The sequence below is a fragment of the Cyprinus carpio genome, chromosome A7 (genome assembly GCF_018340385.1).
Source record: "Cyprinus carpio isolate SPL01 chromosome A7, ASM1834038v1, whole genome shotgun sequence".
Classification (NCBI taxonomy): domain Eukaryota; kingdom Metazoa; phylum Chordata; class Actinopteri; order Cypriniformes; family Cyprinidae; genus Cyprinus; species Cyprinus carpio.
This window is the reverse complement of record NC_056578.1, coordinates 42,465,821-42,479,602: the sequence shown is the minus strand read 5'-3', so window position 1 is coordinate 42,479,602 and position 13,782 is coordinate 42,465,821. Positions and strand designations below refer to the sequence as shown.

The window sequence follows — 13,782 nt, the reverse complement described above, 5'->3', positions numbered from 1 at the left end:
TCTTTTAGAAAATTAAAATGACAATTATACAATACCACCTTTTTTCAATAATTTTGTATACTTCTACAATACCAAAATCTGATTGTCCCCTTTAAATTGATTTACTTCAATTTTGCCTTGGGTAGGTCAAATCGCTAATAAATGTGAATTTATCTCATTACATAAAATGAACAAGGTAAGGTTTAAAAGTTTTGAACTGATACACCAGCCTACTTTAATCAACATAAGCCGCTTTCTAGGAGCTGTTATGGATTAACTAGCTCCGTATATTAGACATATTAAATATATATTAGATTTGTTGCGCTGCATCTAGCCTAGACATCCTGAAAAATAAGAAAACGTGTATTAGTAAAACGAAGGACAATATTATTTTATTAAGATCCCATTAACTCATAAATTGCTTCCAAATATTCGGTTTCCATGTCGTGGGATGGGGAAATTACATGAGGAGACACGATTGATATGGGCGTGGCTTTCGTTTACGCCACACTTGGATGTGGGCGGGTTGTGTCGATGGCGTGACTTCTTGACGTCACACTTGATGTGGGCAGTTGGATGTGCACGAGCCGCAGCGAGCCCTACTTGCTTTTGGCTCTTTTTAAATATTTAGTCAGTTTGAAGCTTCAGCTTGGGGCATCCTAGTTTATCCTGGAAATAACTGGTTATGGTTGTTCATGAGGTAGATTTGTAGTCAAATAATTAAAACTCAGATATCACACACCAATATCTGAGTTTGAATTATTCTGAAATATTGATTATCACCATCGGTCGCGTGTGGACTATATTCCATAGGGCTGTACTAAACTCTCTGGCTTAGACAGTGACATCACTATTTTGATCACCTTTAGTACAAAGTGTGTGTGTGTGTGTGTGTGTGTGTGTGAAAGCTAGTGTGTGTGTGTGTGTGTGTGTGTGTGTGTAGTTACGTTGACTTATATATGCTATTCATACAATACCTACTCACAAATAAACATCAAAAACATGTCAGGTTGTAATGAATTTGTGTGCAAAACAGCTTTTACTACAAACACTTCCACACAAGAACATTGTTATCACACACAAGAAACATTTTGATAGAGAATTTTTTTTTTAAAGTAGATAAAATTTATCGCAGGGTTTTTTTTTCCACTGAGTACTCACGTGAAGGATGCGTGCACAACTAATAACCTGTATCATCATCACGCTATAAAAGGGGTTGGCCTGGCGCTGGTGAAATAATTTATAGGAAAAAAAAGAACGACAGAAAGAACGTGCCCTCCAGCCGCCACTGGCCCCTCTTCTGCTCAGTTTATGAGCCACTAAAGAATCGTTCGCTCGCTAACGCCACAACTCTAATTTCTATAACTGTTAATTCATAAATGATGTTTCTATATATTTCTTTCATATAGATCTGTACATTTAAGGGTCATGATAGAACAAGTTCACTGTTTTTATTTTTTGATGAAGGGTAGCACATTTAACTGTTATGCCTAAAATTATGAGATTATACTTGGATAATTTTTTTTTTTTTATATGATAGTTTATTGCTGATTTTGAAAAACAAAAACAAAGAAAGGTTTCATGTTTTTTCTTCTTTTTTATTTTAATACATACTTTACAGCTTATTTGTTAAAATAAGGAGCTCAAATTTAGGGAAAAAAAAAATAAAAAATTTACTCCAAGGCCCAAACTGAACAAAAATATGCAATTTAAGTGGTGATGATAATAGTTAGTATGGAGTTATAATTCCTGATAGCTTCGATAATCTTTTAGAATAATTATAACAGAATATTTACATAAATGATATTTAAATAATTAGTTTGTTGAAAATATAATACACAACAATGATAAATGAGAGAAGAATTCATCTAATTGTTTTGATAATCAAGGTAAACATAAGTTGCTTCAGTCCAGTAAGTGTTTGACTTGAAATATTACAAACACTATAAAAGTTACTTTTACTTCAAAATTCAGTAAAGATTTAACAGCACAGGGACATTTTTAGAATTACACCTGAAGCTCCTTTAACTCGGACATTAGAAAGCATAAAGCATCATAAAAATGCATGCTGTCTAGATGTAATTTGACATTATAATTGTTGTTAGCAGTATTTAAAGGGCAGCTTCAGTAGCTTTCAGGAAATCTGACACACATTCAGGAACCTGGTTTTGGGAGATGATGATGAGCAGGGGAGGTCTTTCTGGTGTGGAGTTATCTTGTTCTCGTGTGTTGGTTTGGTTTCTCTCACACACCCAATCTACAGCAGGTGAATCAGAGACACTGATTGAAGCAGTAGTAGTGGAATGTGTGCGTGTTAGTTCCAGGATGGGACTGCTCGTGTCCAGTGTGTTTCCCAGCCTTCAGCCCGAGACTCCAGCATCCTGTGACTCTGAGGTTTGGAGAAGAGATGATTATTCTCTGTTACTACGTACTGGCTTTCTATTATCTTCAGTGCGTAGATAGAACCGTGAAATACACACACACACACACACACACACACACACACACACACACACACACACACACACACGTGAATGATATATTCAGTTCAATTTGACACTTTCTCTCGTTTTGCTTCCACTGTGGCAGGTGACCGATTTATGAATCAAATAATACGTAAGTGGGTAAAATGTGGGATTTATATATTAGATAAAAAGACTACGTTTGTCTAAATGTGGCGAATTTTTGGGGAGAAAAAGATATTGTGAGGGAGGAGAGATGGATCAGACAGAAGTGTTACCTCGGCTCTGCAGCATTTGAAAAAGCAACACGACTGTCGCCAGCACAGATACGGACAAGCTGCCAGAAGAAAACTGGCGAGGATGTTGAAGAAGACAGAAATCTGAGCTGTGAGCGATGGCAGCTGAAAAACAGAGACACAAGCACATTATTGAGCAACATTACGGAGCTCCTGAAGGATTTTTAAGAAGTTTATTGGGAAAAACACAAAATTGTGAATAAACACAAAAAACATAAAATATATATATATTCCTCCCATGTCATATTAATTTAAAGAAAAGAAAAGTCTGTTGTGTTCCAAAGAAGAAAATAGAGGATTGAAATAACATGAGAGTGAGTAAAAGATGACTATTTTATTTTGGGCAAGATTTTATTCTAATGCTGTAGTTAATGCACTCTTCATTTCATTGAATTGTAGGATGTTGATGAGGTGTGTACATGTCAGTATCTGTGATTTGTTAGTTATACTTTAGTTCTTGTCAGTTTTGTGAAAAATAAACACATCTGTCAATAATTAGTTGCTCATGAATGAAACTGAATCAGCGGACAGTGACTGAACTCCACAGACTCTCACCTCTGACTGAGATCCAGCTGTGGCAGGACTCTCCTCTCTCTGTTTTACAGAGTAGAAACCTCATGTGCCTTTGCGACAGTCGTTGATGGTCTCATCTCCTGCGTTCTGCTCCTGGCCGAGGGATCGTCTTATAGCAATCACGTCGAGATCGAGGGGGTTGTAGCTCGATTGTAAACAGTGTAGGAGTCAGCGGTATGTCCCTCAATCACAGGATCAACAGAACTCTCCAGAATCACATCACCATCTACATTTTACAACACAGAAACATCTGCTTACTGCTGGTAATATCAAAACAATTCATAGGGGCAAATATATGTGCTATCTTATGAACTGAAATGTATTTTTTAATTGTAGCCCTATGTGGGTTTTGTACTGGGATTTCATGCAGTCCAACCCGATCTCATATTGGGTGCCAAATTTGTATGATTTTGCATGATGTGAATGATCAATCTTACTAAACCTAACTATCAGTGCAACCAGCTAAGAAGATTGTGCACAAAACTTGCGTAAAAATTCTCCATCTGTGAAGCTGAGAGTGGAGCAGGTGGAGAATCAGAATCCAACAAGACACTTACGTCTTTTGGCGCGCGCATTGAGAGAGGTCGAAAAAGAAGAGCAGACTATAACCTAAAATTATCTTTCGAAAGGATCCTAATGCAGGAAAATGCTTGAATATTCTTTCAAATTACTGTGGGAGTGGTCCATTCAGCGTAGGACCATTATTTGTCTGTCGTTTTGTGTTTGTTTATGTGGAGTTCTATGTTTACCCAATCAGTTGACGTTTCGGTGCACGGCTTCTTGCAAATGGACCAGATATGGACATGAACAGTCATTCCACAACATAGTAAGAACGTTGTTCATTGCCGCTGTAGGTATTAACTGTCTAGTCAGAAAGTGATCAAAGACTGCTCACTTTATAGTCAGTGGGTTTATTATTAATGCACCCAGTTGCATCTGCACATGATCTCTACATCAGTTTGCAGTGTTAGCTTATGAGTGAAAGCATCGGTTTTGGACTGTTTAAAACTCGAGTGGCAAATGATGAGAATAACATATTCAAATAATTCAAAAGCAGAGTCACGGCATTTACTCAGCACGTACCCCTTTCAATTGTGACAGGAGTATACCAGATACGAATGGTAGACTATGATTAGTCTAGCTGCTGTGATTCGAAGCAGGACGCTCCCCGGTGAACAGTGATTGTTTGAGAGGATGGCGTTTCTGTCCAGATTCGGGCTGACACCAGTAAGCTCCAGAGAGTCAAGATGTGCTGAGGAGACGAGTCGAACATTGTAGATCCTGTTTTGTTTTGAACAATCTTCTTTGTTTCTGTCTTGTGATCTCTCATGTCATCCAGCAGAGTTCCTCTGATCTCACCAGTCTCATGGAGAGAGAGTCAGACGCGAAGTGTTGACTTCGCTTGGGGACTGATTCACCAGAGCGCTGAAGGCGAAACACCTGAGACCGAGATCAAACTCAAGTTAAACACTGACAGCACACGTGTTTGTATAATAAAATCTGTATTTAAATAAAATTAAGATGATATTCAGCACTAAAGTTTAAAATAAGAAGGGTTTTCTGCATATATTATGAGTTTGTATTATATAGTGCTTCTGATCTGGTTTAGATTAAGAATTGGAGAGAAGTTAGAGCAGGTTTTTGAGGTTTGCGTTAGTTTGAATGGTTTTGTCCCCCAGAGACTGTAATGAAACACAAATACGGATGAGTACAAGCATAAATACTGTCACACACACTCACCAGTGATCCACAGTGGCTGTGTGTTACTGTTCTTTGTGTAATAGGCCGGTCGTCCTCTCTCTGCTCTGCACGTATAAACTCCTGTGTGCTGTAGAGCAGCAGGACTGAGAGTGTAAGAGCCTCCAGCTCCTCTGCTGCTGTCGGACAGACGATCATCATCTCTGAACCAGCTGAACGTCCAGCCTGTAGAGGAGCCTGTAACCTCACAGATCAGAGTCACTGAGTCTCCTTCAGTCAGCCACGGCTGTGGAGACACTCGCACTGCTGCCTGAGCTTCAGCTGAACACAACATGAGATGAGTTATAGAGAGAGAAGCTGTTCACACTGATAATAATGAACACACACACAAACTCACCTGATACAGTCAGTGTAACAGCATCACTGCGCTGAGAGCTCTGTGTTCCCATCAGTCCTGTACAGGTGTATTTCAGGATGGAACGCGGTACCTGCGACAGAAGTGATATAGCTAAAGTGGCTCGGGGACCAGAATGTTGAAATTTTGGAGTCTATGGCCTGGAAACTCCCAGATCTTAATCCCATTGAGAACTTGTGAGTCCAATCCCCTCCAAAAGTGGTGGACAAACAAAAACCCACTAATTTGACAAGCTCAAGAAGTTGTATGAAAGAATGGACATATCAGGTCAGAGTTGGCCCAGAAGTTGATTGAGAGAGCATGTAGTCGAATTGCAGAGGTCCTGAAAAAGAAGGGCCAGCAGCAAATACTGAAGCTCTTTGCTAAATGTCATGTAATTGTCGATAAAGCCTTTAGAAACGTATGAAGTGCTTGTAATTATATTTTAGTGCATACTGAAACAAAGATCTAAAAGCAGTTTAGCAGCAAACTTTTTGAAGAAACTAATATTTATGTTAATTCTCAAAACTTTTTTAGCCACGACTGTATTATGAGTTTGTATTATAAATTAGCTTCTGATCTGGCGGTTTGATTTAGGGTGGGAAGAGTGAGGTTGCGGGTTTGTGGTGCAGGTGGACAGCCTTTTTGGGGCTGGACGAGCTTGACGGAAGGTACGGCAAAGCTGCTGGAAACAGCAGGTAGATGCGGTGTTTGTTGTTCGCGGCAGGGCGGATGAATGCTGGCGCAAACTCCTGGTATGGCGAGCGAAAGGACGGTGGGCATAAAACATGGGCGATTAATATGCGGTTGGCTGGGCGACCGGGCATGGGGCTGCCATGGCCTCCGGATGGTCTTTGGATATGCCAGGTGTGGACTTGGGGCACTCGCCTGACTGGCTGGTGGCATGGGGCCAGGATGAAGGCTGACCGCGTGTGGTGCTGGCTGCTGACGTTGGTGGCAGCCAACAAGCTGGAAGGTGGTTTGCCGTCGCGGTGGCGGGCGCGGACTGGCGCTTCGCGTGTTGATAGCGGCGGTGAGGTTCTGTACGACGGTTTGCGGACGTTGCTCGACACGTGCGGCCGTGCTTTCGGGTACATGCCGCGCAGGATGGGCTGACCTCCGGGCACCGGTTTGTGGGGCGTGCGGCGGACAGCGCGACTGGTGGCCGTTGTTGATTAAGGTGTTGGAATGTTTATGGTCTGGATGGCGTGTTTGTCAGATGGTCTGCTCTGGCGTGCGTTGATGAGATGGACGCTCTTAAAACCGCTGGTAGCATATCGGACGCAGATGATGGCGGCAGGAACGTAATGCCGGGATGGATATTGTTTGTTCCAGTAAAGTCCCATCGAGGGCAGATTCATGCGACAGGTCAAAGTCACTGTGTTTCCTGTCGGTGCAGCTCCTGCAGGATCTGATGTGAGTTCAGGCTGGCTTCAGATCTGCAGGAGAACAGAACGAATTCAGATCCTGAAAGAGACGTGTTAGATGTGTTAGAAAAGTAGTATTGACATTTATGCATGTTTCTATTCTATATACTTGTTTTCTTTTGATTATATATATATATATATATATATAATCAAAAAATATATGATTGCTATTGTCTTCATTTGCAAGTTGCTTATAAAAGCATCTGCTAAAGGATTAAATGTAAATGTAATCTAACGTCCCAATCAGGTTTTTTGTGTCTCTGACTGATTCGATCCGAGTCATTAAATATTGAGTATCTGCCGATACTGAGTCCCGATCCGATACTTGAATGTATGTTTTGTGCACACTTCACGTACACTAAAGTTATTAAAATCAATCCCATGTATACAGAGCTGTGCAGAGTGCAAAAGTAATATATGATGCATGTGTGTATGTGTTTGTATGTGTGTGTGTGTGTGTGTGTGTGTGTGTGTGTGTATATATATATCACGTTAGTGTTTGGTAGAAATAGCCTGCACAAGTAGGTGAAAGCAAATGGACTCGAGGCTTTCTCTCAAGTGTTGGTGTTGTGTCGTATGTTAGATGAACCAAGTAAAAGTTTATTTATGTACTTCAACGATAGTTGTGACCCTTCGAGTTTAGTTCATTGTTTAAGGCTACTTTAAATGCAATTACTGGTTGTCATCACACATTCTTATGTAGGTTGTTTATTTAAGTGTATTTTGCTACCTTCTTTATATGAATTTACCTACTTTATTGATTTGTTTATACTAATTTGTTATATCTTTTGTTAAAGACCACACACAGATGGAAACACCAATGTAATGTCTACTTCACGTGCTCCACATTTATGGAATTGTTGTAGAAAATAAATGCATCAGGACTTAAACCTGCATCTTTATGTCTCTTACCGGACATCTGTGGTGAACTAGTCCCCCCACTGGCAACCCCAACTGGTTTAGTTGTACCAGTTTCCTTTATAGACATTGTAAGCAGAGTTTGTGGTCACAATTATGAAAATGGTGCTACCTGATATAAACTTGTATTTTATATGCATAATAAGCAGAGTAATTGCCGCATAAAGTGTGTAACGGTGGCTGCTGCCCTAGCATAAATAAACTCTATTAAGGAAAATATTCGGGCGCCAGTCAGGTTTTAACCCTGACAAAATTTAAATTCACCCAGTATAGCAAACTAAAAAAAAAAACACCTGTTACAACATTAAATCCTATAGACAGTCAAAAAAAAATATACTGTTCAAAGGGAAGATTTTTTTCCACTATTGTCCATGGCATAAGAAAAAAGAAAAATACAAGTTTGAACAATAAGAAACAAACAACAAAACAATAAGCAGAGGGAAAAGAAAAAACAGTTCATGTTCATGATGTTCAGCCAACTTTGAGTGATGTTGCGCACAGGCTTGGCCCTAAATTGGGCAATGCACGCCCTCACATGATAATTGTACAGCTCCTCTCGCGGTCTCACTGTGATCGTGTTTGGGCTGATACAAAATAATCTGAAGTGCTCAAACAGAAGAAAAAATGTAAAGTTACTGACTGTATGCCCAATTTTAGGATTTTTTTATTTTTTTTTTTGTATTGATCTGAAATTATTTTATGAATCTCTGCTCATCACTTATTAAGAAAGCTGCTAAAACTACTGTATTAATGGAAAAAAAGATGACTTTGATGTAAGGGTTACCACCTGTGTATTTGAAGTTGACATTTTATGTGTAATTTTTCATTTAAATAATTTTTTATTTTAATTTACGATTTATATATATATATATATATATATATATATATATATATAAGTTTTACGTTTTATTTATCGTTTTTTTTTCTATTTACATTTAATTTGTATCATTCTTTATGTATTTATTGCTTTGTATTCTGGTTGTGTATGTACTTTATTGCTTTGATTGTATCCCCTGTGTATGTTATATTTTCAGATAGATAGATAGATAGATAGATACAGTAGGTGGACATCAAAGCGTCGTTTCTACCTTCATTACGCTGCCTTGGTGTCTGCAAAGATGCATTTGCAGCTTTTGACGCTAGGTGGCACTTTAATCACAAGTTTTCAAACAAAGCATCAAAGCACATTTTTCGCAAATAGGCGTCAGCTTTGCCTCACTGAAGGGTTATATTTGACTGCAGTCGGGGAAAATGAAAGAAAAAATATTTAATATTAACAGATGAAAGTTTAGTCCTTATGAAGATTCAAGCAGGATAAATGTCAAGCCTATGAGCCTGTGCTTATATTTTCTCTACACCATATTTTAGATTAGACACATTTAAATAGTGTGCAGTATTATTTATATAATATGAATTATGTGTTATTATTAAAAAAGAAAATGTGGTTTTACTTTGCATCGAGACATTAAAAGTGGTAGCCTATTGAGTGAGCTAGGCTTGCGCGTTTTATAAATTATTTTCTTTATTTTAGTAAAAGCGTAAGGCACTGTATAATTTAAGCTCCCATTATTTAGGCCTAATTAAAACAAAGAAGCGAATAAATTAAACCTGCTGCGATTTAACTTAATCATTGCAACTCTAAAGAATGGATGGATTAATACAAGCGTCATCACTTATCAACAAAGTGCACCGCGATGTAAAAAAAAAAAGAGCTTCATTAATTAACAACTTCAGTGATTTTTAAATGGAGTCTTCTTTGCTTGCTTTCATATAATTTAAGTAAAGTAAAAATAAATAAATAAAATAAATAAATAATTTGCAGCCGCATTTAAATGCCTAATATAAAATGTATAATATTCCGTAAAATATCAGTGCAAGATTTGCTCTGCGGCTGAGTGCATGTGCAGCATTTATTCTTATTTGTCTACATATTTTATCTTTATTACAAATCTTGTTTGGTTTTATTTTGGATAATTGCATGTAAAAATTATTTACTTTGTAATGCTATGCAAAATGTAAATTATTATTCATAATCAAGTGTTTGTGCAAAAATTATTAATCGCATGCATGACAAGAAGGCGCCCTCTCGATCCCGTGATTTTTTTCCTAATAATGAAATAACTGAAAATCACTGGGTGTCTCACATACATGAGAAATATATCTACAGAAAGCTTGAAATGTCTTTTTAAATGAATCAATTCAAAGCGAAAGCATTATGTAATCTGTGAAGGTTGTATTTATCTTTAACAAGGCCGTCCATGTGGAGAGAGAGTCATATATATATATATATATATAATGACTGTTTAAAAACAATAGCATGCATAAGAGCCTTTTTGCAAAGGCCTTTCTTTAAATTTTTGATGAGTAGACTGTAGTCTAAGACTATCCTATTTTTTTATGGCGTTTAAGGATGTTATAATGTATATTATAATGTTATTGTTGTTTAACGTCTTCCTTTCATTTTACAATTACATTCAGTTCGCAATCTGTCCCTTTAAGCCGCCACCTGGCGTAGTTTAGCGAATGATTTTAACCGACTGATTTGCAGTTAGCATGCTTGCCCTCTTGTGGCGATGCATGGCAATGGCGGTATTACCATTTGGATGTCTACCTACTGTAGATAGCAGTGGTGGACAGAAGTACACAAATCAAGTACTTGAGTAAAGTACAGATCATTATAATAAAATTTTACTCCAGTAAGAGTACTCCTTTTTCAATTTTACTCGAGTGAAAGTACAAAAGTACTTGATTTTTATGTACTTAAGTAAAAAAAGATAGATTTTGCAATTTTATATAGGCTACTTAATTTAATTTTATATTAGCACATTTTTTTTTTTTTTTTTTGAATCCTACTGCTCAAAATACCTGAGATTTTCCCAAAATAACCACTATATGGAGTCAAGATATATTTTTGTTGTTGATATGGACGTTGACGAGAGTAATGTAGTAATGTTCACTGTGAAGCTTACACTGCGATGCACCTGAGAGAAAACAGATTTGACCATCTGATCTTCACCAGGAAGAAAAAAAGTGTTTTAAAGTTTGTTGTTTTGCAGAACATCACAGTATATGACATGAGAGTAAGGCCTCAAGTTAGGAAGAACATTTTAAGGGAAATATAATTATATTTTCATAATGGTTTTTTCCTTCTCAAAGCTTGTCTGTGGTGTAAAAACACCCCTGGCCCAATGCCCCCAGAGGACATCACTTCTAATTCTGATAATTACTGTAGTTAGCATGTTCTGAACATCACAGCCTTTCTTTTCCCCCCAGATGTAATCTATCTAGGTGGTTGAATAAACATATTTGGATTTTATTTTTAAAAAATTACCTCAACTTAGCACCAGCAAGCTTGTTAGCTAGACAGTTAGCATCAGCTAACAATATTTACTTATTTCAAGTATGGTTATGAATAAACATTCATATCTGTCTACTCGCCTAGTTAATCCAAACAATATCATTCGTCAATTGCAGTGGCAAGTGGTGTCCCTCTACTTTGCTACAGTTGAAATAAACTTTAAATAACAATAAATTATAAAAAGTCTGCATGTTTGTATTTAGATAAAAACAGAATTGTATATACTGAAGAGCTTACTGAACAAAGCTGATTTTAAAGTCCAATCAGGACATATGTCCACAAATAACCTGTTCACATATTTAATGCAATCAGACAAATGCTAAAAACACTAAATTGGAATAATTGCAAAATTCACAAAGCTTGTTTGAATCATTGAACCTGTTCAACGTTCCACTGGTTCAACCTATGAAATATGTAATAATCTATTTACCTGTTCATCATGGATTTTTAAAATTTCAGCCAGAGCATCTGATATCTTCCCAGTTTTTGATGCCTTTTGTCTGAATAAAGTCATCAGTCGAGGAAGATGGCGGTCAAGCCTATATAAATATAAATATGCTATATAAATTAAGTTTATTTTTAAATCATCTCTATTTGAAACAATAGAAATAATAGGACTTCATTATTCTTAGCATGTAATTACTTAATTCTATTAAGTTTTATTTAATTAGTTTTTAAGTTATGCTTACTTATTCACAAAAAAGTTCCATTTAATCAAAAAATATTAGTTAAAATTAATCAAAAAGGAAGACCATGTTACACCAACTTGAAATAATTAAGTTAGTAGAACCTTTTCTAAAACTTTGAGTTCGGGTTTACAGTGTATTCTGTAGTGTTAACACAATTTGTGCACTATTAATAGTTAATTTTTTGTTTTAAAATACAAAATATAAAAAATCTAAAAAAAACTCATAATCACCACATAACTTAAAAGTAAAAAACAATTTAAACACAAACAAAATTTTTAAAAAAAATAAAAAAGTTAAAAAAAATGAAAAAAGCCAAATTGTGAATATAGATTTTTTTTTATGTATAATTTTATTAAATTGTTTTTAAAAAAATACATATTTTGTTGTATTTAAGAAAATTTGTGTCCCCCAAATTTATGCCTGTGGTGTTACCACAATGGATTTTGCCCCTTTAAGAAAAGGGGGAAATCTATTTAGACTACTTCCTGAGACTGAACAGATCCAAACGATTCGAGTCACTGGGGCGGTTGATTGAGTGCCTGGATTGTGACTGAAGCAAAGGAAGGAAGTGACGGTAGTACCGGAAGTGATCCGGAGATGGAGGAAGAGTGTAGCGGTAGGAGTTCAGGAGCAAATGATTGGAGTAAAATTTTTAATCGTAAAAGAAAGAAAACTTGTAGACAAGAGATCCGGGGAACTGACAGTGAAAAAAGACTGTATCCGGTAAGGACATGCAAGGAGGATTTCAAGGTACTGATGAAGAAGTTTGCAGATGATTTTTCGCGATTAATCCAGTAAAATTAACCAAAGCAATAAAGAAAGCAGTAGGAGATGTAGAGAGTGCCAAGACTTTAAGAAATGGTAATATTCTAATTTTCTGTAAAAATTAAAAACAACAAAAAGTGACACAGGGTATAAAAAATATTGTTAGGTCAATCGGTGAGTTGCACAGTACCAAGTAAGAGAGTTTGGTTAAGGGGAGTAATCTATGGAATTCCAACTGATGTATCTTCCGAATCAATAAAGAACAATATAAAGGGGGCTAAAGTGATTGAAGTGAAAAGACTGAAATGTGTAATAAAGAGAGATTAGATAGTCTTTCTGTAATGCTTCGGTTTGATGAAGAAACAATGCCAGAGAGAGTATATATTGGATATGTCAGCTGTGTGGTAAGAGCATGTATACCACCTCCAATCAGGTGCTTCAAATGTCAAAAATATGGCCATGTTGCGGCAGTCTGTAAGGGAAAACAGCAATGTGCTACATGTAGTGGTAACCATGAATATGGAAAGTGTGAGCAAGGGGCACATTTAAAGTGTTGTAACTGTGGAGGCGAGCACAGAGCTGGCTTCGGGGGATGTGAGGTACATAGGAACGCTGTAAAAATTCAGAACATCAGGATGCAAGAGGGAATATCATATGCAGAGGCTGTTAAAAAGGTCAAACAGACAGAAGTTGGGCAAGGAAATGGTACATCAGTTCTAATGAACAAGAATAGCAGGCCAACATCGCAACACATATTAAATGAAGACTTTCTAAAAATTGGAAAAGTTGAGTTCATGACTTTTCTAGCTGAGGTAATAAACTGTGCTGCACAAACTGAAAGCAGTTTCATAATCATAATCAAGGCAGCTGAAAAACATCTTCAGATTGAGGGAGTTACTCTGGAACAAGTCAATGAAAAATTTAAGGGTCAAATAGCAGATACACAGGCATCACATGGAGGCTCTTGCATTCCAATGTACATCTTGATGTGGAATTCTCACTAAATGAATTAAAGAGAGCTGTCGGTAGAGTTAAAAAAACTTCGCCAGGAAAGAATGAGATATGTTATATGATGATCAAAAATTTATCTGAATTTTCTCAGAATTTTTTATTGCGTCTTTTTAATAAAGTGTGGAGATCAGGGAGAGTTCCTTCTTCATGGAAAGGTCTTCAGGGTTATTATTCCTGTTTTAAAGCCAGCCAAGAACAAGCATAATGCTGAA

General features: G+C 36.9%; 1 protein-coding gene across 1 annotated transcript; it reads right to left on the bottom strand.

The window, feature by feature from the left end:
• Positions 1–2,702: 2,702 nt before the first annotated feature.
• Positions 2,703–5,472, bottom strand: LOC122145804 (Fc receptor-like protein 5). The gene is made up of 3 exons (XM_042761403.1): positions 5,406–5,472; positions 5,051–5,329; positions 2,703–2,842 (listed from the first exon to the last, which is right to left on the bottom strand). Exons 1-3 carry the CDS (start codon positions 5,455–5,457, stop codon positions 2,703–2,705), a joined length of 471 nt encoding a protein of 156 aa, XP_042617337.1. The 5' UTR covers positions 5,458–5,472.
• Positions 5,473–13,782: the final 8,310 nt, after the last annotated feature.